Raw genomic sequence first — 27,740 nt, forward strand, 5'->3', positions numbered from 1 at the left:
AGCTGCACAAGGGGGCATATGTGGGGGCCAGTGCAGGCTTGTCTTCCCTTTCTTTATCCATGCCTGTATCAGGCCTTTCCTCCCATCCCCAGATGCACTCTGGAATCTGGCAGAGGGGTGAGGGAACTTCAGACTTAATGAACTTTAATCTTCTAGGGAATGCTACAATTAACATGCCCTGAAGTATAGTTGCTTTGTAATTAGATGGAAGAACAAAACCCAAAACACTCGTCCTGGTAAAGTTATTGTCGAACTTCTTGGTAGGTTTCCTAGCAATTAAACTCACTTACTCATTTCATCTAGAAAAAGCATTTATTACTTCAATTTAAACTAATGCCATAATGATACAATGTGTGTTACTAATGAGATCCTCAGTTGTCTGGCCTGCTTTGCCAGGGGCCAGAAAGAAGATGCTGTTGGTGCAGAGCATTAAAACAGCATTTGGTCTGGGGCGTCTGGGTGGCTCAGTCAGTTAAGCATTGGAGTCTTGATTTCCGCTCAGGTCATGATCTCACAGTTTTTCAGATCCAGCCCCACACTGGGCTGTGTGCTGACAGTGCAGAGCCTGCTTGGGATTCTCTCTCTCCCTCTCTCTCTCCCTCATCACAACTCTCTCTCAAAATAAATAAATAAACTTTTTTTTAAAAAATAGCATTTAGCCCAAATGATTCTTTCTTCTGGGGAGTTTCACTTCAAGAAGACTCAGGGGTAAGGTCCAATGGCTGACGGATGTTTGCTATGAGAACCAGTCAGACTGTCCAGCTGAGGAGGTGTGATGGCTCACCAGAGCCACCTGTGACCATGTAGTGAATGTCCCCTGCAGGTGAGACACCTGACCCCCAAACTCTGTCTCCCTATGTACCAAGAACACAACCAAGATGTGGTCCAGGCCTCAGAACAAGCCACAGCAGAGATTCACCAGCTCAGAGGCCAAGAGAAAAGAAGCAGCAATGGGGCCCCGCACTGGCCACAATTCCTGAGTAAATAAGTCTGACCGAGCACTTAAGCATGTGCCAGGAGCTGGTCTGAGCCCTTTGCATGTATTAACTAAATTAATCCCTACACTGACCCTACAAGCAGGGATCGTTATTTTATCCCCACTTTATAAACAAAGAGACTATGGCACGACTTGGGGGATATGCCCAGTGTCACAGCTATAGAAGCAGAACTGGGATTCAACCCCGGCAGACTGTTCTTGAGCCCATGCCCCTAACCGCTACACTCAAGGTAATCCTGAGCCAGAGTGGAGAGGCAAAGAGCTGGACCTCTCACAGCAACCCTCTGCAGAGGCCCTGTGGCCATACCCAGTCCTCCGATGGAAGAGCGCCAAGTACCTCCACTCCCGGTTCCCACACACAGTTTGCTATTATCACACAGACCACCTGCTTTGTGCCACAAACTCCGCTGAGTGCTTGCTCTCATAGCCTATGAATTCCCATCCCATTCCAGAGGTGAGGAAACTGAAGCTCCGAGAAGGTCTCCATGGGCAGTAAGAAGGAGGGAGGGGTGGCAAGCCACGTTTTTTTTCTGTTTACTTATTTTTTGTACTTGATACAAAACTCAAAAGGTATTTTTTTAAGTGCTGTGAAAAGCAGATCTCCCGTGCCTGTCCCAAGTCATTGTGTTTCTCTCTCTAAAACAACATTTCACCACACGGATGGTGTGTGTACTCAAATACATATACACAAGCTTGCTTTTACACCGAGCAACCCTCCACACCTTTGTTCTCACTTGGCTATTGTCAGCTAACAGCGTCACATGTTCGAACTCTTGCCTCACAGTACATAAAGAACGAGTATTCAACTATATATATATATATATATATATATATATATATCTCCTAATAGATTAACCAACTTGCTGAAGATGAGCATTTAGGTTGTTGGCAATTTCTGCTGTTACCAACAATGCTACAATAAATCTTTGTGTATTAAAAAGAGAGTCTACCTGCAGTGTTTGCCATGCGGACCCAGAGGCGGTGAGCACAGCCGTGATACCCAGCTTTGGGAATCAGACATGGCCAGCCCCCTGTTCCTCAGCTGTATGACCTAGAGTGAGCCTCTTTACTTCTCTGAGCCTCAGTTTCCCCGTAAAACAGGAATGGTGCGAACCCACCTGGAAGTGTTGCCATGAAATGATGTAAGCTGGCGCTGTTAAAGTGCCTGCATCGTGCTTGGCGCAGAGCGAGGGCTGGAGACACAGGAGCTGTTACTCACTGACACCTAAGTCAGCTGGGGCATTCAGGTCCTGCCTGCAGCTTGGACTCCAGGCCTGGGGCTTGTCCTCAATCTAATCACAGTTCCTCTCTATGCGTTACTTCCTTCTCTTTCATGAGCAGCCAGTGAGTCTGGACACAAGAGCTGAAGGACTGGGGCCATCCAGAGATGAAGACTCCCATGTCCTCTATCTGCCCTCAGGCCTCTGAATGGGCATGAAAAATAGGCCCAACGGCACCACCCGAGGTAGCAAGGTACAGCTCCCAGGGATTTCTGGGGGTCCTAAGCTCACTGTGAGCCTCTAAGGCCTGCCTGGACTATAGTCCAGCCTCACCCCTGGCCACTAACCACAATCCAGGCATATGATCTGTCTCTTCTTCACTGCTTCCAGGCCTTCCAGTGTGCTCTTCCCTCTTCCTGGGACACTCTTCCTACTCCCTTTTGCTCCCAAGCCCTTTGTTTACCCAACTCCTAATAGTCCTTAAGTCATTGCTTACATGTCACCTCCTGCAGAAAGCTCTCCTTAACCACCTTGCCACAGGCTGTGCAATCACCACCAAGAACAAGATTGGCCCTGGGCCATGGCAGAGTCATGGAGGAATGTCAGGCCACGGCTTCAGGGAAAGAGGCAGTCTAGCATCAGGAGCCACATGTGTCTTATGCTGGGACCTAACTGTGGGTACCCAGCCAGGAGGGCAACATCTGTCCTCAGTGCAGAGAGTGAGTTTTTGGAAGGAGAATATGACATTTGGGCAGGGTAAGACTCCTTAAGTGAGAAGAAAAAGAGCTAACTGTATAAAAGGTGAATAAATCTAACAACAATATAATATAGAACTTCTGTGCATTAAGACAACTAACTGACAGAAGTTATCTCCCATACTTAAAAAAGAAAAGTCTCAGTGTTTTGAAATGGGCAAAAATTTTAAATGGTAAACAGGCATTTCATAGAAAACAAAAATAGTTTATAAAGATAGGAAAAAATGCTCAATTTCATCTGTTATCAAGAAAATGTAAATTTAAATCATACTAAGATACCATGTCACATGAAAATCTTAAAAGTAAAAAGAATACCAGGTGTCAGTGAGGTTGGGGAGCTTTGAGAATTCTGGAACGTTACAGACAGCAGTGTAAACAGGTAGAGATGCTTTGCAAAACAATGTGAAATAACCTAATAAATTGAAACATGCCTGGATAAAATATTCCAGCAATTCTGCTCCTCAGGATGGACTTTCAAAAAACTCTTTCACAAACTAGTGCAGCTACTCTAGAAAACAGTATGGAGGTTCCTCAAAAAGTTAAAAATGGAACTACCCTACGATGCTATAATCACACTACTGAGTATTTACCCAAAGAATACAAAAACACTAATTCAGAGGTCTACAAGCACCCCAATGTTAAAGCAGCATTAATTACAATAGCCTAGATATGGAAACAGCCCAAGTGTCCACTGACTGACAAACGGATAAAGAAAATCTGCTATATTATACAATGGAATACTACTCAGCCATAAAAAAGAATGAAATCTTGCCATTTGCAATGACATAGAAGGAGTTACAGAGTATTATGCTAAGTGAAACAAGTCAGAGAAAGACAAATACCACACGATTTCACTCTTATGTGGAATTTGAGAAGCAAAACAAATGAGCAAACGGAGGAAAAAAGAGAGAGACAAACCAAGAAATAGACTCTTAACTGTACAGAATGAACTGATGGGTTATCAGAGGGGAGGTGGGTAGACAGATGGGTTAAATAGGTGATGGGGATTAAGGAGTGCATTTGTTGTGATGAGCACTGGCTGATTAAAATAAAAACTTTAAAAAAAAGAAATATTGAGAATATTTAAAACTTTAAACTTTAAGAAATAAATTAAAATGTGAATAAGTAAAAAAAAAAAGCCTCTTGCACAAACATCAAAAGTATAAGAATGTTCTAATTAGCATTATATGTAATAGCAAAAACCTGGAAATAACTCAAATGCCCATAACAATAAAATGGATAATAAATCAGATGATACTATGCAACCATAGAAAATGACTGAATACACCTGAATTGGATGAATGGCCCTCAAAAACCTAATTTTGAGTGAAAAAGGCAGTCACAAAAGTGTATAGAAGTGCTATTTCATATATTTAAAGTTCACAAACAGGCCAAACCTAAGCAATATGCATTTCAGGATCCATACCTGTATGATAAACTATCAAGAAAAGCAGGGAACTGGCTAGCACACTATCAGGTTAGTGGTTATGTCCCCTCAGTAAAGGAGGACATGATAGGAAAGGGACGCACATGGTTCCTTTACATTTTTTAAACTGGTATGGATTCATGGGAGTTTATTTATTATCATTCTTGTAACTTGGCATATACATTGTTACCATGTGTGACTTTTAGTTGTTTTTAATAATTTAAAAACTAGCACAAGGGGTGCCTGGGCGGCTCAGTCGGTTGAGTGTCTGACTCTTGATTTCGGTTCAGTTCATGATATCGTAGTCTGTGAGATCGAGCCCCGTGTTGGGCTCTGAGCTGACAGCACAGAACCTGCTTGAGATTCTCTCTTTCCTCTCTCTTTCTCTGCCCCTTCCCGGATCATACTTGCACGTGCTCACTCGCTTGCTCTCTCTCTCTCTCAAAATAAATAAATAACCTTTATGTATGTATATACATACATAAATACATAAGAGCACAAATAGACAGTGGCCACTCACGCAGATCCTGACCCACCCCCAGCCTGCAGGCTGGTCCAGGGGCCAAGAGCAAGCTACTGCACACTGGAGACGCTATAGAGAAAAGAGCTCTGGTGTCCCGACTTCACATCCCAGCCCTGTGTAGCTTTAGCCAACTTCCTCTGTTTCTTTATCTGTGAAGAGTTCTTAGCAAAATCATTGTCCGTGGTAGGGACACGGTGAATGTTTGTTGAATGAATGAGTCAAGACATCCAAGATTCCATCGTAACTACCACCCTCATCCAAATGTATTCCTGAGGGGGAAATTGTGGCTACAGCTTCTAGCACCCACCTCCCCACACGCACAAATGAATATCCCAGAATTTGAAGTGGCACATCAGAAAGTTCTCTGTTCTGTTCGATCCAAACTTTTGGTATTTTAATGTTACAGATTTTCTCTCCCAAATGTCAGCTTCTCTTCTATTTTTCCTTTCACTGTCACAACAAGCATACAAGTATTTTCAATGGAATTTTACCAAATGGCACATCTTACATTTTGTAAACTATATACATGCACACTCCTCTTCTTGCCCCTCTGCCAAGTTCTGTCTCAGGGCCCAGTGATTTTGCTTCTTTGACCCTCATCTCCTGACTCAAATGCCCAGTCCTAAGGTTCCACCCAGAGCAGGTTATTCCTGGGCTTAAAGGGAGGCCAGGGGGCAAATGAGGAAGCATCAGGCCTCCTTAAGCAACAGGGGGAGCTTCTGTGTGACATTCACTAAAGCCCTGAGCACACCAGCCTAGGAATGCCAAGTCCATTCCAAATCACTTTTCCTTCCTTCTTGGCATCAACTTGCCCAGCTGGGGACAGGAAAAGGAAGCTGGAGCCTAGCAAACCCCAGATTACAGAAATAGGATGGTGCCTTGGCTAAGGGCGTGGGCATTAAGGTCAAAAAGAACCTCTCTGGACGTCATGTTCTTTATCTGTAAAACACAACAATAATCCCACCTCAGAGAGTTATTGAATGGCATAAATATATATATATAATATACGTTTAATATGCATAAAGATACTTGCAGATCAGCATTTAAAAAAAAAGTTGCCATATCCCCAAACCACTTCTGTTTGACTTTGGAAGGAATAAAACAGTCTTTACACTCAATTTGCTTTTTAATTGGGCTCATCTGCAGCTAGTGCTGCAGTGGTGGGGTGGAGGAGGGGACCTAAAGAGCTCTGGAGGCACCATTTGTCTTGGGCATATCAGCAGTGTAAGCCCACCTACTACTCTCAGACAGGCCAATGCCAGCCATGCTGAGAAAGCACTCACAACCTGCACTCATGAGCTGGAGATACCGCATCAAACAGCACATGGGTTGCAAAACAGACCAGAGACTAGACTGTTGCATGAGCAGCACAGCCAGGACAAGCAGTGGAAGTCAAAGTGGTTACAGTTTACAGAGAATATTTTGGAGCAGAAACCTGGCCTCAGAGGCTGTCAAATCAGCGGACCGACGTCCAGGGCCCACAAAGGTAGGAGGTGTTGCACAGAATCCAGTGAAAGAGCTTTGGTCTCCAGAACGCCTAAAGCCAAACAGATCAGCACCCAGGACAGCGACAATCAAATGTATGGCAGCACTGAGACATCGCATTCACCCCCACCATCCAGATCAGAATCAGCAAACATAGCAGGTTGCCGCCAATCCCTCCCCTGCACCATGCAAACCTCATGGAGCAGTCATGGCATTTTCTATGGTGAGCCCACATACAGCCTCAGAATCCTTCTGAATCCTTCCCAATACAGCATTCAAGGCTCAACCAGTTGCTGGTCTATTAGAGGAAAGCTATTGGTTTACCCTGTCTTCATGGAATCACTGACAAAGGCCAGTCTGGTTGAAAACTAACTTCAAACCTCACCAAAGGTAGCAAAAGTATCCAAGTCAGAAAAAGAGGCACATCTTTAGGCTTGATTGGAGGTGTTGGGTAGGAGGGGAGAGGTGAGGGGCAGGGAAGTGTGTTTGCAGAATGAAATATCCTAGCCCACCTCCTCCACTTCAGAGGTCAGACTACCCGGTGCCTTGTCTTTCTTCCCATTTTTTCCTTTGTCTTCTGTGAAAATTGCTTGAAATATCCATGTCCTCATAAATTAGATGCTTCATTTACACACTGATAATTTCTTGGGGCCAACTCTGTGCCAGGCATGGTACTAAGCAGCAGGGACACAGTAGTGAATAGCACCTGGCCTGCTCCCCCGGAGCTTACAGCCTGGTGTGAGAGTCAGTGTCCATCAACAATTAACCCTCAATAGTTTGTCAGGACAAGCTAATAGCAGGCCAAGAGAGTGAGATGTGTACCTCACAGATGTAACCAACGAGCCAGCTCCATAGGAAAGAGAGGAGCCTTCAGACAGGTAGGGATCAGGGCCCCTTTCTTTGGAAGTTCCCACCTCCCAGGCCTTGGGGAAAACCAAGGCTTGAAAAGTTCCTGTAGGCTACAGCACAAAGGGAACAAAGATGTTGGAATAAGGGGGGCTAGGGGGCTTGCAGACCCTACCCCACAGCATCCTCCAGCCCTGGCGGTGTCCACACCTCCCAACAGCCCAGCCTCAGAGCAAACTGGATGCCTGGGTTGAAACATCAGTATGAAGCATTCTCAGGGAAGGCTGAGCCTCTGAGAGACACCCTGTGGGCTCCGGGGGGGCTATGCCATGACCTCCAATGCCCTCCACCACCACCACCCAGGGCCAGAGATTGAATGCAGGTGGGAGGGAGAGGTCAGGCCTTGGACACAGTCTAGTTCAAGTGCTTGAAGCCTTGAGTCACCCTTGTCTCCATCACCACCTCATTTCACTTCAGCACAGTGACTGTTTGCTCTTCTAATTCCTCCTGGAAGACTCTAAACAGCATATTTGCTCAAGAGCTGGGGACAACATTCCAGTCTTAGAGAAGCAGAGTATTTAGGCAAATGCAAACATATGCTGGTTTCTCTTCTTAGTTACATTCTTGGCAAAGGAATTATTTCACCAAGAGACAAATCAGGACTTTCGAGGGCCTATTCATTCCAACCTGGCCCCAGCGATGGGACTGCTGACCCTTACCAGTCCCCAGACCCTTTAAAGACATGCAATATGAGTGGCAGCAGCTATAAAAGGGTGACACAGGGATCCCTGTGAGGGAACTACTCTATGTCCTGACCCTAGTGGTCACCTAGTGGTGATAAAATGGCATAGAAGTGAATACAGACACCCAAGTGCCTATAAACTGGAGAAGGATGAAAAAGGTCTCTGGATTGCATCAATATCAAATGCTGCTTATGATATGATATGAGTTATGCAACATGTTGCCCATGGGGAAACTGGGTGAAGGGTGCATGGGATCTCTCTGTATTATTTCTCATAATTGCATGTGAATCTCAGTTATCTCAAAATTAAGTCTTTTTTTAAAAAAAACACATAATGCAGAAACCGTTTCATCTTGGGAGTAGGACTGGCCTGTTTTCACAGAGCAGCCATAAGAAAACCTAAAACTATTTCTCCAAAGCCCATTTTTGTGCATTTTTAACAAAGTATGATTTTTTTTTTCATATGGGAGGTCTACAAAAAAGCCACATTCAGCGACATCCACATGACCTTACCTGGCCCCATGACATTTAGGGTGCCCCTCTCCTGACCTATGCCCCAGCCTGTGACTCTGAAACTAAGGGCAGACCATGGTAGAGGGAGGCAAGGGGCTGGGAGGGCCAGGTGACTGTCCAGTGTGAAGGACAGTCTTTGAAGAGGAGTCTTCTGGGAGGACCGTGCTGGCTGGCCTCCGCCTCTACCTACATGCAGCCCTTCGGATCCCTGCCAGCAGTTTATTAATATTTTATTGAAAACTCTAAGATGATTCAAACTTCAGCTGTCATGATAAGGTGTCGTTGCTAGGCAACATTCGTGCTTGTCTACAGATCTGTTTTTGCAGCTCTTCCCCCACTGGCAAAGCTCAAGGTTAGGCCCTAGCACCCCGAGACCCATACCGCTCAGACCCCCAACCACCATGTGCACCCAGCCCACTCTGAAGCACTCAGCCACCAGCCAATGGCCTGGCTCATGGGTCTCCCAATGCCCAACGTGCCTCCCAGGAGCCACAGAGTAACCCCTGCCCCCAACTCACCATACTCGCTGTCGTAGAACATGACAAACTTCTGCCAGCGCAGCTCTGTCACCAGCCTGAGCATGACGTCATTGAGGCGCACGGGCGGTCTGGAGGCCAGCGTGTAGGCCTCACCGTCAGGGCTGGGGTTCAGGTGGCAGGCAGTGCGCGGAGACCCCCCTGGGTTGCGCTGGACAAAGAGGTGTGGGATATGCATCGCATCTGTGAGTGACTGCAGGGCGTTGGCAGACGCACAGCCAGTGGACGTGACCAAGGCCAAAATCCCCTGGGTCATGAGGTCACAGGCTAGAAAGAGAGGGAAGAGAGAGGGATGGGTCAGCACGGGGACAATGCTGCACTGGCTTCGATCCACATGGCCCATGCCTAGCAGCTCATGCCCGGGGCCCCAAGAAATGCTGCCTGCCTCCAGAGACAGAACTACCCCAGGCCAGGCCAGGAGCTCTCACATGCAGAGTCCCACTGAGGCTTTCAGGGATCCTGCCACCCAGATGTTCTTACACCCATTCAGCAGATGAGGAAATGGAGGCTGGGTGAGGCAAAATCATTTGCTCAAAGGTTACTCAAAGAGGGATTGTAGGACGAGAATCCAATGCACATCTGCTTGAAACACCCATCAGGGTTGCTAAATTAGCCATCCTGTTTCCCACCTGGGATGTGAGCCTTTTAAGAGCCAAGAAGTCATTTTGTGGATCTGTGTGTCTCCAAGGCCAAGACATAAGCCATGAATATACTGTGTGCGCTATGATTGTTGGCTAGACTGAACTGATTGAGGCTGAAGGGAATAGATTACATCAGAAAGTCAGGGAGACACTTACCCCAGAGGACTCAGGTTTCAGGCAAAAAAAAAAAAAAAAAAAAGACAGCACTCCTAGGTCTTCTGGCCAAGTCCACTTAATTTATATCATAAAATACTGGGTCAAACCCCAGATGAAGCAGTCAGTTCCAGAAGCCCAAGATTATTCAAAAGCCAGTTGATAATAACAAAGGAAGATGCATGGCAGCTAGGTGGAGGAGGAGAGGGAGGGAGGGAGCCACCAGCAGCCTGTACTTGGGCTGAGGCCCTCGCGGCCCATCTTTTGAAGTCATCCGGTATCCGTGAGGGGTGCCCCTTTTAGTCACAGACTTACGTCTTTGGGGGACATCAGACCAATTAATGGAAACATGCACCGCCCAACACTGCAACCCACTGCTCTGGTTTTGAAGCAAACATTTATTAATAATGCTTATGTGATGGAGGGATGTGGGAGAGCAGATGCAGCTTCAAAACACAGCCTGGGAATGTCAGCAGGCCATCTGCCGCAGACAGCAGACTTTTGAGCAACTTTGACAATGCAGTTCTTTCGGTTGAGAGCCTTTGGGTTTATGTAAACGTCTCAGACAAGGCTGAGAGGAGACCAGGAGCAGAGGAAACAACCCCAAGGAGAAGGCAGTGGGGGCCTGGGAAGGTGAGGGAGGAGGGAGGCCCTCCACACCTCCAAACCCCAAAGGCCGGCTGCTCCCCACGCAAGGGCGCTCACTGGGCACATTCACGAGCATCAGCAGGACAGTGACTCAAATGCCCGCAGTGCTCCCTGCTGGACCCTCAACCCCCATACATAATGCAGGGGCAGGGGCAGGGATGGTGCAATGAGATCCTCTGATGTCTCTTGGGAGTCACACAGCCATCCAAATGCTCTGACCAACTCCCATGCAAGCTTCACATGGCAGTTCTCTCCCAAACAAAAATCCAATTGCGTCATGCTCCTGTTAAGGCCTTCAGTGGCTCCCAAGAGCTTTGGGGACAGAGTCTTGTAGGCTTCCCAATGCCTGTATCTTCCTGCTCTTCACATGCCCCTGCCCACTATGCCCAGGCCAACCAGCCCCATTTGAGCCCCTGGAACCCTCCATATTTTCTGTTCCCTCTTGCAACTTTCAACTTGAGTGAATACTCAAGACTCAGACTCTATATCCCCAGACTGGCCAGCAACCCCCTGTCTTGAGCTCCCCCTACACCCACACTTTCCCTATCAGGGCATGATGCATGGCTTGTGTAATTCTCTGTCTCTCCTAGGACCACACACTCCAGGGAGCCATGTGATGTGCCTGTTCTGTTCATCATCCTTCCCTAGACACACACCGTGTCCAGCACATGGCAGTCGGCAAAGACTGGTGCAAGAATGCAGTAAGCCTGGATATTTTCATGCCCTCTGGTCAATAATTCCACTTTAGGCACCTATCAAAATTATGGGAGTGGCTCTGGATCCCAAAACATTCATAGGATACTTATCCATGCTGTTGAAATATTGCTCACAATCTAAAAGATGCAGATAGATGAATGGTTATGAAAAACACTCCATTTGTTGAAAGCATATGTAGCCTTTAAAATTATTGATGAAGATACTAAGGTAACATGGGAAAGTGCTTGTCATGAAAATAATACAAAATTGTATGTCTTTTATTACATCGATTAAATAAAACTCAACACACATGAAAGACCAGAAGAAAATATTGCAAAATGCTAAAAGTACATTTTTTTACAAGAGGCCTGAACTGATTTTCCTTCTTTTCCATATTTTGCCAAAATTTCGAGTCATGAACAGATCACTCTTTTAGAAAAGAAAAATAATCTTCCAATAATGGGTAAGTTGTGAAGCTATATAGGAGGAGGGACTATTTTCTGAGAATTTTCCCTGTGCCAAATACTGTTGAATACGTGTGTGTGTGTGTGTGTGTGTGTGTGTGTGTGTGTTGAGTACTTTATGTATGTGTCATTGTGTCCATTTTCCAGATAACAAGTTGTGAGGCCACACAACCAATAAGAGACAGTGCTGAACTGAAATGCCATCCAATCTAAAAAACACTTCTGAGAGGCAGCTAAGTGACAACAGCAGGGCACGAAATTATACACACCCCAGAACTGTAACTAGATAAAAAGCTTGCTTATGGAAAAGGCAGGAGAAAACACCAAAAGGCAAGAAAAGAACAAGGTGTGGTGATGCTGAATGGATTTCTCTTTATTCTCTGGTACATACTTTCTTCAATGCCAATACACTGAATTTCTAACTCTAAGAAGTAATCATACAAAATAAACTGGATATCACAAGGATGGAAAGCTGTCCAGACACCCAGCCCAGGACACCCACAAGAGTGCTCCTGGCTGCCATCACTCACTCCCGGCCCTCCACTGCCCACCCCATCCAACTCCCTCCCAGGTCATCACCTGACTTCTGATGGCAAACCCTGTGCCCATTCCATATACACCGGTTCTGAAGTCACTGAACCTCTCTGAACCTCAGTTTCCCCATCTGGGCAGGCATCCCACCGTCACTGCAGACTGCTTCCTTCCCCTCTGTGTGTTTCATACATATACTCAGCGCCCCCTACTGTGTGCAAACCCCTGCACTGAGCACTGGGGGAGCAAAGGGCACCAGCCCCAATTCTGAGAAGCTTGGATCCACCAAGAAGACAGACCCCATGATTCAGCCTGTGGGGAAGGAGAGATGAAGCTCCTTGGGACCCAGAGAAGGGTGACCTCAGGGTCTCAGAGAAAGAGGATTTAAACCAGCTGAGATGAAGGAAAACAGCATGACAGAGGGATGCAGCATGACAAAGACACAGGGGCCAGGCAGCAAGAGCATGCTCAGGGAACAATTGCCTGACTGGTCACTTTGCCCCAGTCCTGCTGGTAGCCAGGGACACCAACTTCTTGGCTGGGCCTGGGCTCACCAGGGCAGCAGAAGAAGCCCTAGAATCTCACTAACCAAGGTTCTGGTTTGGGCTCCTCCAGTCACATGGGGTGAGAGCTCCAGTGATCCCATCTGTCCTATGACGTGGCCGGTGCTGTGCCTGGCACGTCCTACCCTGAGAGTCCCAGGTCTGGAGAAGCCTGGATCAGCAGGATGCTGGCATTTCAGGGAACACTGGCAGGATTGTGATTGTGAGACTGTCCCGGAATGCTGACGGAGCCCATGGGTCCTTTGTGAGCCTCCATTTTCTAAATGAGGATAAGAATCTCTACCCAGCAGAGCTAGGGGAACATGGACTTAGGACATGGACAGCAAGTGCCAACCCTTGCTGTGTACAGGAAAGAGGTTAAATAGAAGCCAGTTTCCTGCCACTCTTCTTGGGCATCCCCATCTCCCCCATCAACGTCCCCAATCAAGTCATGCCCAGGATCCCAAGAAACAGTAGTTAAGACAGAGAGCGCCCTCACTCCTGCTGCTGACAGCCCTCGCCGTAGAGGTGGGCACCACTGCCCCACCTCTCGTACAGCCACCTGCAGCATCATGCAAACTCCTCAAGCTGCCAGCCTCGGAAACTGGGTGGATAATTAAGGCTGGAAGCTTCTCCCAGGCACTAATGGAGAGGCCCGATGCAAGTCAATTTCCAATCCGTTGTGAATGGCCTGCTAATTGGGGCACTGTTGAAATGATGGTTATTTAGAGGCTCCTAACATAAAAATAATATGATCAAAATACATCAGATCAAAGCCAAATCAGCTATTAGCTTAATCAAGGTTGTGTGCTCATTCCGGGACAGGACATACCCCCAGTGCAGAGAGAGATGCTGAACCCCAGTGACAGGGTCCCCTGGCCTGAGTCTGAGTCTGGGCCCTGCCACAAACATGCTGTGGGACCTTGGGCAAAGTGCCGGCCCTCTCCGGGCCTCTGTGTTTTCTCTGTCATGTAACAATGATCGCGCCCACTTCACAGGGGTGTTGTGCTCATTCCGTGAAAGGTCTTGGTATGTGAAGAGCCATTCGCACCGCCTGGCACACAGTAGGGATGCAGAAGTCACCACTGTTATTACCTCTCCTGCTTAGACGTGTTTCCGCAGCTCACTACAAGATAAGAGCCTTTGTTATAATTCTTTGCCTCCAATATCATGTAGTCATAAAGCTGATCTCTCTCTTGATTGCAACAATGCATGCTTGATGGCTTGATAAGGACACCCTGAGAGTGGCTCATCAGCTGGGAAAGCAAGAAGCAGAGCTGAATGTGATGATCAGCTTCAAGCCCCCTCCCCAAGCCTGGTGGCCTAGGAGAGCAGAGGGTCTCTGCAAAGATCTATGCACTGCCCAACAGCGTCCCAGGAATTGGGAGAAAGAGGGTGCTCAGCTTGGGCCCAAATGAGAGGACCCATGGGCTCCACCAGCATTCCGGGACAGCCTCACAATCACGTTCCTGCCAGTGTCCCCTGAGATGCCAGCATCCTGCTGATCCAGGCTTCTCCAGACATAGGACTCTGAGGGTAGGTCGTGGCAGGCACAGCACTGGCTACATCACAGGACAGACAGGATCTCTAGAACTCTCACCCCGTGTGAGCTTTCTGATCTGGGGAGAACACTGCAGCACAGAGAGGGCTGGCTGGTCAGCCAGGGCCACCTAGCCAGAGAGCACAGAGCAAAGAGATCATCAGAAGCAGACGACCAGGAGCCTCTAGAGCCAGTCCCAGAAGAGACAGTGGCCAGCAGGGGACAGAGCCCAGGATTCCGTGGCTAATGCTAGCCAGCACTTCCCTGGACAGAAACGCCTAGGACAGCTCCAAACTCAGGGCAGGCCCCAGGGGAGGAGCTGGCCGGCAGGCACAAGGCCTCTCTCTCTGCTGACAGCAAATCCGTGCCGTATCAAGTCATTCGGTGCCTGCAGGTGGACACTGTTGAGAAGAGAAGTATCCCCAGACATTGAGGTCACTCCAGGTACTACCCTGTTTCATGTCCAGTCTTCTCCATCCCCATCAGGATTCCTGGAGAATTCTCAGGCTAAAATTGGTTGGGAGAAGCAATACCCCAGAAGCCTTGGGCTAGAAGAGACAATTTGTGGTGCCACCACTCAGAAATGATGGCCACAGCTGTCCCAGGCCTCCCCTCCACCAGGTGCCCCTGGCATATCCACACTGCTCCTCCCGGAAGACCAGATGTGGCCCGGCATAAGTGAGATCCACCCACGTGGGCCCCTCAACCTCACGTGCCAACTGGCCTCTGGCTAGCCCCTTCAAGAATCACGAGACTCTTCCAGATGGACAAGGCAAGAGAGAGGGCACTCCACCTGGGTAGGAGCAGAGGTGCCCGGGGAAGCCTGCCAAGGCTCTGCTCATCTCAGCAGGCAGCAGATGGGAGAGCCAGGCTCTGGGCAGCCCAGGGCTTCGCCCTACCCTACAGAAGTAACGGTCTCTCTCTCGGGTGGGGGTCCAGCAGGCCAGCCCCAGGAGCTCTAGCACCTCTGCCTGCCCCGTAAGTGGGGCTCCCAGTGATAGCTCGTTATCGTAATCATCTTAACAGCCATGAGCACTCACCCTCCCCTGAGCTACCCTCATTATTGGTGCCCTTCCTTTCCTCCTTTAAGCTGGCACTGCTTTATTAATATTTGAATTCTAATGGCTAATGCTTTAAATTAAGGTAGCATTTATAAATACTTTATAGTCAATGAATAATTGACCAAATTTAGTATTGTCATAACTCATAGTAAATTATTGATCTATGAAGAATAAATATTTTTTCATGTTTTATTAAGACACTTAAAAGGTAAACAATACCATCAAATGGTGGGGGGGAAATGGGTGACAGTACCAGACAAAGGCAGGTGCTAGAGCTCTGGTCCCTATAGTACATCGACCCTCCCTAGCCACTTACTATCAAAGGGCACCCCCACAAAGGGGAGAGTCACCAGGGTCTTTACCCTCCTCCCTTTTGCGCATCCTGTCCTACAGACCTGCTTAAATAACACTCCCAGTGGCTTCCTCCTGCCTTCACTCCCATCTCCTTGCTCAGTTCAGTGTCTGTCCATCTGTCACTACAGCCACTCCACTGCAAACAACCTCACTCCCCTCTCTCTCCTTACATGGCACAGCTGGTGAAATCCCAACCTGGGGTCAGCCCCCTTCCCCATGTCTGTGAGCAAACAGTGGAGAGTCAGAAAGACCCACGTGCCCGACAACGTGGTGACCCTTGCAAAGCTGTGTCACCTACCTCACCCTGCCATTCACCTTACACCCTCTCCACCACCTTCTCTGCCCACTCTCAGACCTCCCCAACTTCTCCCCCAAGTTCAGCTGATGACCTTGCTTCATTCTTCATGGATAAATGGAAGCCGCAATCAAAAGGAACTCACTCCACTTCTTGCCACCACATTTTCACATCTGTCTGCATTTGTGTTAGAAGCTGAAGAAGACAGCCTCTCCCGTCGGAGGTCGGGCCCTGCTCATGAGCTCTGGGTGCTCCCACCTCTTGCTTTCTCCCAGACCAGACCCATCACTCACCCATCAGTCACGCTCTCTCTCTACGAAATTATCAACCTTCCTTGTATTTGATCTGTCCCTTTACAAGTTAAACCTCAGCCATGTGGATGGTTCCATAGCTGTGGCTCCAGCCCACAGCCCTCTCCTGGGCTGCCAACCCCCAGCCAGGGGAGGCTCCCTTGCTGAGTTCACTAGCAACTCAAACTTGGTTTATCAACACTGAGGTCCCTGGGGTGTGACCTTGTCCCTCCTGGTCACCAATCTCTTCAAAAGAGGCACCCCTCTCCACACTTGTCCTTGACCCTTCTCTCTCCCTGACCCTCTGCATCCAAGCCATCATCAAGTCCTGGATGTTTTATCCCCAAATATGCTTGGGTCTGTCAACTTTCTTCCACCACCTTGGTCTAAACCACTATGACATCCCTACTGGACCCACATGCATCCAACCTCCCCCTGGGATCTACACACCATCTATGCCAGTGGAATGGCCTTCATGAAACACCAAGCAGACTGTGTTGTCCCTGCTTAATACCCACATTAGCTTCCCACTGGCCTTAAAATAAAATCAACATCCCCAAACAGGCCCTGCAAGGCCCTGCAAAACCCACACCCATGCCCTGTATCCCAGGCAGGCGGCCGTCGTGCTGTAACTCAGACACTGCTTCTCCCGCTTCTGGGTCTCTACAAACTCCCTCTGCTTACAGTGCTCCTCCTGCTAGCTCTCTCATTCTGTGCTTTTGTGGGTAACCGTCACCCCCCAAAGAGAACTTTCCACAACCCTTATTTTCCCTTGCTGTACTTGGCCTGCACACCACCCACCAACATTTGCAGTTGTGGACTATTTTGAGCAGCCGCCGCCAGTCATCTTTCTCTGAACCATGAGCCCATGAGCAAAAGAGCCTGCATACCGCTTACCCTCCGAGCCCCTGGCCCAGCGCCCGGCGCAGCACAGCAGAGCAACAAACTATTTAATACTCCTAACAACTCCGCAAGAGAAGCACTATGGGGGTCCATATTTCATTGGTGACACAGAGTTTTCAAACCTACCAAGGTCCCCAGATACTCATGTCCTCCCAAAAGGGTAGCCATGTTCCAAAATTTAGAGAAGGGGAGTTTCTTAATTCACCAAAAGCTCAGAGGGTGCCAAGGGGACAGTGGGAGAAAAGTTGGCTGGGCCTGAGGCCCCAGAGCACCCCCAGGGTAGGAGATCCCACACCCCTCTGGCCTCACGGTCAGCCCAGGCCAGGGGCCCAACAGCAGCAGGGCCGAAAGGTCCCACTGGATTTTGGACCGTAGCCTGAGGCAGGTGGGCAGCTGGGGCAGGCAAGACGCACAGAGACAACCAAGAGGGTGGGGTAGAGCTGGCAACACCATGCCAATCTCTGGGGCCTCATCCTTATGCCAATTAATGAATCAAAACTGATTCCCTGCTCCCGCAGATTGGAAACACAGGGAACACTGGGTGGGATCGTGCTGGCTTATTTATAGCTCTCCAGCTCCTCGTTAATGATTTTTACTGCTCCGCCAATGGAACGCCAGGCTCCTGGGCCGGATTCGCACAAAGCCTACCCTGTGGAAGTTAAATCAGGACAGTGACAAGTCCTGGGAGACTGAGAGAACCTCGAAAGCAGCCGGGCACCCAGGAACCTCCTGTGGCTCTCTCTGCACCCCAAGCCCAGACCTCGCTTCCCGGACGCCCCTCACCCTGCCTCCAAATGCCACTCCCTACACTTGCTCACATCTCTTATCAGCCTACTTGTCTCCCTGCCTCCCAGCATTTCTTTCTCCAACCCACTCTGCAGACCAAAGCTCAGCAACCAAGAATGCCCCAAAATACCTGCCATGCTCCCCACTGCCTAGGAGTCAAAGTCCAGTTTGTGAGATCCCACCAGTACCCCTCAACTCCACATACCAGCATGGCACCCATCTGTTGACCAACCTTCACAAGCCCTGTGCTCTCCGCTGGTCACCACACCCACCCTAATCTCTAACTTTGCACATGCAGATTCCTTTTGCTTGAAATGCCCTTCCTCCACCACTATGACCTTCAAACTCCTACTTCTCCAAGACCTACCCCAAATGCCTCTTTCTCTATGGAACTTTCCTTGACTTCCCCTTGCTAAGGAAAATTAATCATCCCTTTCCCTGCAGGAAAGTACTGCATCCTAGCATACTTCTATCAAGCATGTATTATTTAACTTCATGCTTAATTGCTAGGGTCCAAGAAAAGAAACTGAGTTTCATGGCTTTCTGTATCTCCAGGCTCAGGGCCTGATAAAGAGATGGTCAGGGGATGTTCATGGAAGGCATGAGTAAGTGAAAGCACAGATGCATAGAGAATGAGTGAAAAGCTGGAAATGTCAGTGCTATAAGGTAAACGAGTCACCCAGAGAATCCGTGGGATGGGAAACATGTCAGGAATGATGCAATGGAAAAGTCTGCCTTGTCAAAGAGCAGGGCTAGCTCTGGGCAGCACAGTGAGTGGGCTCTGGGGCCTCCTGGACTTGGCTCAGAATACAATCCTTGCATGGCTGAGCCAGGGCGCCATGGGATACTCACTTCATCTAATCCTGCCCAAGACGGAGGGACTGCTTAGAGGAAGAGGAGAGTTGGAACCTTGGAGGAAGCAACAGCACTGTTCTGGAGCCGACGAGGCAAGGGAGAGACACAGCCAGATCCGAGGAGCACCGGTTCCATGGGCCCCGGAGGAGGGACAGTTCGGGTCCTGAGCCCGGGTGGCAGCCTGGCTCCGAGAGAACAGCAATGGACAGCTAGCAGCACAGAGAGGTCTCTGGAGAACTCGGTGTTCCCGGGACATGCACTAAGGGACATGGGGCACCCCTGCATGGCCATACCTCAGAGTACCCAAGAAGGCGTTTTCAGCTCTAGAGCAAGAGTGAGAAGGAAAAGACTGTGGCAGTGTCTGGGCTGGGGATAAGGACACAGCCCTTCTGCTTCTCTGGACTGTGGAACGGGAAGACAGGAGCCTGGCCACAGATTGCCACCAGGTGCCATCCATCTAATCACTGAACCCATAGCCTCCCTGGGAAATGGGTACCACTACCTCACTCTAGACAGGGGCAGAGACCCACAGTTAGGGTGTTGCCTGAAGTCACAGGGGAGCCTGGGTTCAAACCCTGAGCTGCCTCTCACCCCAAAGTTAAACACAGGGGCCCAGGAGACAGGCAGGCCCACTGCTACAGCTGTGTGTTCTCAGGCAAGTCACTTAAGCTGGCTGAGCCTCAGCCTTCACTTATAAACAGACTAATAACAGCCCCATCTCTAGGGCCACCACAAGGAATAAATGAGCTAGAGGCCAAGGATGGATGTACCCAACAGGCCGGATCACGAAGCCTGACCTCAGCCCCGCCCACAGCCCTGGGCTGCCCAAGCCAGTTCCATGTGTGCCTCTCCCCTTCCTCCACCTGCATTTTTCTTCCAAAAGTGAAGGCCATCCAGTCACCAGGCACCCCCTGGCCTGTGGTCCTTCCAGGCCCAACACAGCCCTCTGAGACGGGGAATTGAAGCTCAGTGAGGCTTCTGGATCTCCCTTCCCATCTCAACCTATGTCTGACTTTTCTAGCTCTCTCTGGCTCGCTCTCTCATTCTCCCTGCTGTTGTTTCTCACTTGCTGAGCCTCAGTTCTCCCTCAGAGTGCACACGTGGTGTGTGTGTGTGTGTGTGTGTGTGTGTGTGTGTGTGTGTGCATGTGCATCTCTCTCCCCCACCAGCCTATGCCCTCTCTCCCCAGTAGGACTGACTGCCCTGGAGGGACACAACCCCATGTCTACGCTTCAGCTCCCAATCCCCGTGCTGGGTTTGGAAGTTGGCCCGTGGATGCCCAGCTACTAGGCCCTCAGCACTCCAGTCTCTCCACCCACAGAGGATTAGTGTCACGGGAACAAGTGTCACCTCTCAGCCTGCGCCCCTTCCAAAAAAACTGGGAGGGCACAGAAATGTCCCCATCCTGCCAAGCTCCAGCTCTGAGTTCTAGCTCCAAGATCTTGCACTAATCCTGTACTTGGAATCCCCACAGACAAACAAGAGGCAACCTCCAGGCTCTGAGGTGCAAAGCAGGGACTCGGAGGCTATCCTGCCTGTGTCACATTCATATCTCTGTTACCTGCATTCCCCTGCAAGCAACTCACCATTCTGGACCCAGGTCAAGTGGCTCTTCCTCTTCAGGGGCCTTCTTCACCCAGTCAGGACAACAGAGGCCCTGCCTCTACTGTCCCCCTGCTTTACACACAAGTGCAGTTCAAACAGTATCATTGTTTGTTCGTAGATCTCTGTCACATACTGGACTGACCCCTAAGGATCTCTCTGTCCCTAGCACCAAGTCTGGGGCTGGACACTCAGATGCCTCAGGGGAGCAGCAGGGACAATAGGACAATGGGGGATGGGTATGCTGCTGGCACTGGTCCACCCGCCATCACAGGGGCAGCCCAAGATGGCTGCTCTCACCGGGCAAACCTAATGGCAATAGGTCGTCACCATTCTGTGGGTCCGTCTCTAGGGTGAGTGCCCACAGGGATGCCCACATACACCTCAACAGCCTGCACAGGTCAGGTACAGATGGATCCAGTCCTCTGTGCTACTCTGTGGCCTGTCATCTGGTGAAAACTAGCACTGAAGCACTGGCCCGAAGCCATCCCGATGGGCAGGGACAGCCTACTCTCAAGGGCAGGATGCCAGCACTGAGCCCCCAGCCTCTGGCTTTACTGACCCAGATAAGCCACTAGTCCATCCTGCCACATTCCCTTACTCTCCCACTGGGAGGGCCACGCCTGACCTCCAGATGGGAGTCTTGAGCTCAACACCTGCCACCTGCACAATGTCCCTCAAACAGGGTGTTTGCACTCTCTCCTTAGGCACCACCCCTCCACAGCTCAGCCCCTTCTCTCACTCTGCCCAGCCTAGATGCCCCCCACCTTGGCTGCCATCAAGCCCCCATGCCTTGCAGCCAAATCCAGGAAAACAGACAACAAGAGGCAGCCCCTCATGCCTCCCTGACCTCTCTGCCACACAGCACCCTACATGGTAAGGGCAGGAGTGGGGAGCTGGGGCGAAGCCAGAGAGGTGGCTGTGACAGATGGGGCTGGTTACACCCCAAGGCCCTGCTGTGTTCATCATATCTTTGTCATGCTTCTTACATGGAGACGCATGGAGCGGTCCAAGCAGGCTGGGGTCCCCGGTTACCGCACCAACCGGTCCAAACCCTCAGCAGATTGCGAGCGGGGGGGCGGGGGGGGCTTCACAAATTCCTGACATGTGTCTTACAAATGAACTTCTTTCCATTCAGCCCATTACTCTTCTCAGGAGGCAGCAATTGCAAAGCCCAAGCCCTATCCTGTCACTTAGCATCCAGGAGCCTGGGCCAGTCCCTTTTCAGAATATCGGTAACGTGTTATCTTTTAAAGTAGGAGGACAAGGGGCGCCTGGGTGGCTCAGTCGGTTAGGCGTCTGACTTCGGCTCAGGTCATGATCTCACGGTCCGTGGGTTCGAGCCCCGCGTCGGGCTCTGTGCTGACAGCTCAGAGCCTGGAGCCTGCTTCTGATTCTGAGTCTCCCTCTCTCTCTGCCTCTCCCCTGTTCATGCTCTGTCTCTCTCTGTCTCAAAAACAAATAAACGTTAAAAAAAAAAAAATTTAAAGTAGGAGGACAAGGAGGAATGGGTCACAGCACTCGCATTACACACAAGACATGAAAACAAAGCCTCTGGCACAAAGTACATCTTGAATCAATTCTACGATGCTAATTCCTTCCCCCTTGGGAAGGATCCATTCGCTCATCCATCATTCATTCACTTATCAGGTACTTAGTACCCTCCCTCCCAGCTTCTTTTAAACTAGGCACACACGGCTGCAGAGGACAGCCAATGACACAAAGGGGAGGGTGGCGGGCTGCTGTCCAGCCCACTGGGGCTGAAACAGAAAGAAACGAAGCACTCTTTCCCTCTTAGAGAGATAACAGCCCAGTGGTAAGATGACAGGTGCCAGAGCTGAACTGTCCGGGCACCCCAATCCCCGCTCTGTGCCTCAGGCTGCGTGTGGCTCTGGGTAAGTCACACCCTCTCCTCGAACATGCCCCACCTCGAACACAGGCTAACCACAGTGATTTCAAATCAGATAAATGCATTTAACCAAGCAAAAGCAAACACACAAACAAGACCCACAGCACCTACCTCCTAGGATACTAACAAGACTCAAATGAGTTAGCCCCCACCAGGAAGTACAACTAACTGATCATCTGCACAAGGAGTGAACTAAGTAAGACCAGAGAAGAAAGCAGCCCAGCCAGGTTCAAAAACAGGCTGCCTGTGAGTGCCCAAGGCCACCCTCGGCCCTCCTGTGCATTTCCCCAGCAGGGGCAGTTGTGCTGGCCAGGGACGAGTGGGGCAGCACCCAGCCTGGCCTCTACCTCCCAAAGCCTGCAGCTGCTTTTCTCATTCACCCCAAGGCTCCACATGGCCTTGATGTCTACCTCCGATCTCATTATCATCCTAACAGCCATCATGACAGCACACAGCCTCCAAAACTGAAGAGACAGTGCCACTTTTAGAGAATGAGTCTAGAGGGGGCAGCTGCCTCAGCTCCCAGCAGCCACCACCTGACAGTCTCCCAAGTAACAGGGTTGGTGTGGGTACTGGCCCAGCCCCCGAAGGCAGCTTTCCCTGCATCACCAGGGAAAGGAGGCAAAGCCCTCAGGACACAGACGATGGCCCATGCCACCCTGGCCATTCAGGCCAGGCCTGCTGAGCCCAGCTCTGAGGAGGCTCACTCCTGAGATATGCAAAAACGTGCCCAGCTGGCCTGGGGACATTACCTTCCTTGGCTCCCAGGTGCTTTGGAGCAGACAGGGAGAGAAATCAGAAATCTCCTGCAGCCAGCAGGGATGAGAGGGGATCCTTGCCAGTGATAATGAAAAATTTCACAGCAGCAGATGCTTGGAGAAAATTGAAAAATACAACAAACTTCACAAACCAGAGAGGAACTTAAGAGAAACGTGATCAGTGGGGCTGTCTTCCCATTGGCACCTTTCCAGGCATGAGAAGACTGACTGGGAACCAGGTCCTCCCTACTAGGTAATTCAATTGCCCCCCCCCCCCAGAGCCCCAGAGGCCACCACAAATCTCTCCAAGCACCTACTATGTGCCCAGCCAGGATCCATGCCAGGAACACAGAGGATGCAAATATGGCCCCAGGTCCTAGAAACGCCATCTGGAGAGGGAGCTGGGGCATGGGCCGGGACATTGTGGTCCCGTATCCATGGAGGGATGTCAGGCAAGAGGAGTGTGGGTAGGTAGTCATGAGGCCTGGGATGGCAAGGGGGCTTCACGGGGGACGGGGCAGCTGATGCCAGGACAGAACACAGACGAAAAGGGAACCAAGAGAAAGAGAGCAACTAGGCTAGCAGCATGCCATGAGCCGAGGCATGCACATGAATGGCATCTAGGGATCTGCCAGGAGGGAGCCACTCATGCTGGGGTGAGAGGGAAACAAGGAAGGTGGGTTCAGAGTGGAGGTCTTGCCTGCTCAGCTGAGGGGCTTTGTTTTGATCCCATGAAGGAGGCTTGGAGGGTTCCTGAGCACAGGCGAGGCCTGCTCAGAGCTTACCTATGGAAAAATGGCCCCAGTGAGGACACAGCAAGAAGACTAAAGGCCTAAGCTGACTCCTCCTGCTCCCTGTCCTGGCAGGACCTGGGCCAGGAAGTATGGAGGCAGAAGGCAAGGAAGACAGTCAGGGCCACTGCAGGTCAGAGGACAAAGTCAGCTAGATGCACAGAATGGGGGGCGGGCAGTCAGGCAGACCTAGGAGCCAGGCTCCCCCACAAAGCCAGCAGGACTAGGGGTGAGGCACCTGTCGCCTAGTGGCACACGCTTCCCTTACACACCATTGCCTGGCATCCTCCACAACCCTAGGAGGGCATCACCATCCCTCCCCTCTACAGTGGGGACAGCTGAGGCTTGGCAATGTGAGGTCTCTTGTCAGGTGTGGACCACCCACCTCCCCCCTCCCGCTAGTGAGTATGAGGCCAAGAACTCGGGCACAAGCTGCCCACCCCAAACCTGGGCTGAGGGCCCAAGGGGCAGGGCAGGATAGGAGCTGGTGCCTTCCGGCCCTGTGGGGAGTAAGGCCAGCCCTCCAGCCTGCAGTCAGCGTCTGTGATGTCCCCAGAGGCTTGAGAGAGCTCTAAGAGAGAGAACTGTATGTCAGGAAGGGAGCCAGTGGAGGAGAGTGGATGAGGTTGGAAAGGAAAAGCAGGACCCTCACTCACCTCTGCCCCTAAAGGAAACCCTATGGAAGCCATTCACGTCCGGGGCTGAGCCTGAGGGACGCAGACACACAGGCACACCTGGCACCCAGTAGGCAGGCTCGCCTCCTGAATGGCATAGAGAGGCCTCTAAAAGATGCACTCCACGAGAGCCGGCCTGCCACACAGGGCATGAGAGTGGAAGGAAGACCCTAAGTGCAGAGGGTCTGTCACCGGGACTGATCACGTGTAAGACCGCTGACAGGGACAGAGGGTATAGTGTGGGCAGAGCCACGTCATGAAACTCTCCAAGCCACAGTGGGCACAATCGGTACGTGAGCCTTTCCCTGGAGCCCAGCTGGAAGGGAGCGGGCGCCCCTTCCTCACCATCATCCAGGCAGGAGCTGGCAGTGCCAGGGGCACGTGCACAGAACAGCACCATCACCAGGTGGGGGCACGCCAGCCTCCTGTGTGAGTCTCCACTGGCCAGAAGAGGAGCCTGGGGACTCCTGTTCCGTGCCACAGGCCTGCTTCTGGAGGGCGCTGTGGCACATCGAACCAGGGCAGGGAGGCTCTGAAAACTGACGAGAACCACCCTCCTGCCCCCAGAATCCCAACACGGTATGCGCTCATTGTGATTTGCACTCCCTCGGGGCATTTTCTTGCTAAGAAGCAGGCTCCACTTGGATGGCTAGGCCTAGAAAGCTCCAGAGGTTGAAGTGAAGCCCAGCTCAAGCCCTGCCCTGGCCATGAAAGTCAGCGCCCCTCTCTCCTCTGCGCAGACACCCTCCCTGGAGAGAGACAAGGAGGCAAAGGGGTGGGAGGACACAGCCACCAGCACACACAGCAGGACACGCCCCACACACCAGCGAGCACACACACACCCACGTGGCACTGAGACTCCCCATGCGGTGCGGGCGGCTTCATGCTCCAGCCCACTGACCCCTGCCAGGATTTGGCAGGGATGGTTCTGGGCAGATCTGGAGATATCTGAACTCTGCGGCCTCCTCAGCATTGTCTCTCCTCTGCAGGGACCTCCACCCCAAGGAAGGGCAGTCCAGCTCAGCCCTTCGGACAAGCCCTTCCATAGGCCCACAAAAGTGGGCACCCCTCAGGCAGTCCCGAGACTGCTCTCCAACATGTGGCTGAGGTGGCACGGGCAGCAAGTGACAACCATGTGCTATGTCTCATCACAGAGACACAGTGATGCTGTGGGCAAAACGGGCCAAGGGAAAGACCTACCTTCCTGAGCAAACTGCTCTGTTCACAGCAGCTCCCCTTCCTTTTGTTTGGTTTGCCTTACAATCTTTTTAAGTTGTTTTTTTTTTTTATTCTGAGAGAGAGATAGCATGTGTGAGCAGGGGAGGGACAGAGAGAGAGAGAGAGAGAGAGAGAGAGAGAGAGAGAGAGAATCAGCACTGACAGTGCCTAGCCTGATGTGAGGCTCAAACTCACAAACCTGTGAGATCATGACCTGAGCCAACATCAAGAGTCAGATGCTTAACCAACTGAGCCACCCAAGCGCCCCTTGCCTGACAATTCTGAGGTAAGGATTATTGTCACCATTTTTCAGACGAAGACACTGAGGCTTAGAGAGCCAAGTCACTCGTTTAAGGTCACATAGCAAAAGGCAATGGAGCCTGAGTCCAAACTCAAGTAAGTCTGATTTTGCAGATCCTGCCATTCCCACACTCCCAAGTGGTACAGGTGAAGACCGAGAAGCAGCAGGTGAAGATCAAGGACCAACAGGCAATAGATCGATGTGCAAAGTCCCCTGGAAAAATGAAAGAAGGAAAACCTTCCTGTTCTCATCCCAAGCACATATCCCCACTAACTGGCCTCCACATCCTACCGAACCCCCAGAACTCCAAAGCACTCGTGCCCCCTCCACACTCCTAACATACACAGACTCACAAAACTACTTCCTACACCTATTTAAACTATTGGTTGAAGGAAAGTGCTGCCGACCAGCTGAGTGAGCCTATGCATCAGCACCTGTCTGGGCAGAGGCTTACCAGAGAAGAGTATCACTCCCCCCCCCCCCCGGCTGCCCACACTCCCACACAATTAATAGGAAGATGATCCCTAAAGCTCAGAGCCTAGAAATGTGCAGAAGGAGATACAAGAAGACGTGGGCGCTGGGTTGCTGCTGCCTATCCTGGCCATGGTCAGATCCACGGTCACCCTACCCTACCAGCCTTGCCTGTGTCTTCCCAGTATGGCAGCTTCTGCTCTAACAGGGCCATATGGAGGCTGGGCATGATGGGATGTGGGGGGACACACAAATAGGTCAGACCCAGCCCATTCCTCCCAGATAGCACCTGAGCCCTGCACCTCCATCATGCCCCAGGGGCCCTGACCTCACCCGGGGAGACAATCAGCTGACATCCATAATACACCCAAGATGCACTCCCTCAACATAGCCTTCCAGAGCACTGGCCATTGTCACACCAACACCCAAGATCCCTGTCCCTCTCCTCCTCCTCCTTCAAAGCTCACCTCAAGTGTGCCCTCCATGAAGCTTCCCGGGACCTTCTCAACCACCCACACACACACACACATACACACACACATACACAGAGTTCAGCTCAGTCTGGCACCTGTCATTCTGAATGATCGCCCTCTGTCTCTGCCACCAAACTGTTAAGGCCACTACAGGATCCCCAAGGTGCAGGTGACCAGGGAATGTTTATTGAAGGAATGAATGAAACTGTTGAGTTAGATCAAGCGGAGGTGCTGAGGACTAGCACATACCACGTATTGATTTTGCCCTACAGAACTGTGGCTCAAGCTGTCCAGCTGAGGGCCCTGGTGTGAAGCAGGGGGAGGAAGAAGGAGGGATGCCATTTCCCAGTCCTTCCCACAGGCCGGCAAGTGAGCTGGACGTGCGCAGAGACTTGGCTAGGGCCCCAGGTAAACCACAGACCTAAGATCCAAGCGGCGCTCACCGCCTCCACTCACTCCCTGCATTTCTGCAGCTGAGGCATCAGCAAAGGTGGATGCCCAGAGCAAATGCAACACCTTTTTGCCTTAAGTGGGTGACTTCTTGAATGGTTTTTACGAGGATATAACACCAAGGGAAGCACCGTGCAAGGCTGAGAATTACATATATTTATAGTGTTTAGGCAGATCTGTACTCAGACAAGGACTATCTCGTTGCTCACCACAATTTGCACTCTCCTTTGAAGCACGTTTTTTGCAAGGAAGGAGGCCTGACACCTGGCAGTGGCCGGGAGACAGCAGTGT

At 50.7% G+C, this 27,740-nt stretch overlaps 1 protein-coding gene across 6 annotated transcripts in view; it reads right to left on the bottom strand.

Moving 5' to 3' along the window:
• The window catches only part of GRID1 (glutamate ionotropic receptor delta type subunit 1), a 695,423-nt gene that overhangs the window by 532,574 nt on the left and 135,109 nt on the right, over nt 1-27,740 (bottom strand). For 5 of the 6 annotated variants that reach the window (XM_040485616.1, XM_040485615.1, XM_040485618.1 and 2 more), the window contains one exon: nt 9,026-9,310. The exons of the other annotated variant lie outside the window; for it this stretch is intronic. In XM_040485616.1, coding sequence (XP_040341550.1) covers nt 9,026-9,310 — 285 coding nt within the window. The remainder of the gene's footprint in view (nt 1-9,025; nt 9,311-27,740) is intronic. 6 annotated transcript variants of the gene reach the window in all.

The sequence above is a fragment of the Herpailurus yagouaroundi genome, unplaced genomic scaffold (assembly GCF_014898765.1).
Source record: "Herpailurus yagouaroundi ecotype Mexico unplaced genomic scaffold, PumYag 163, whole genome shotgun sequence".
NCBI lineage: Eukaryota > Metazoa > Chordata > Mammalia > Carnivora > Felidae > Herpailurus > Herpailurus yagouaroundi.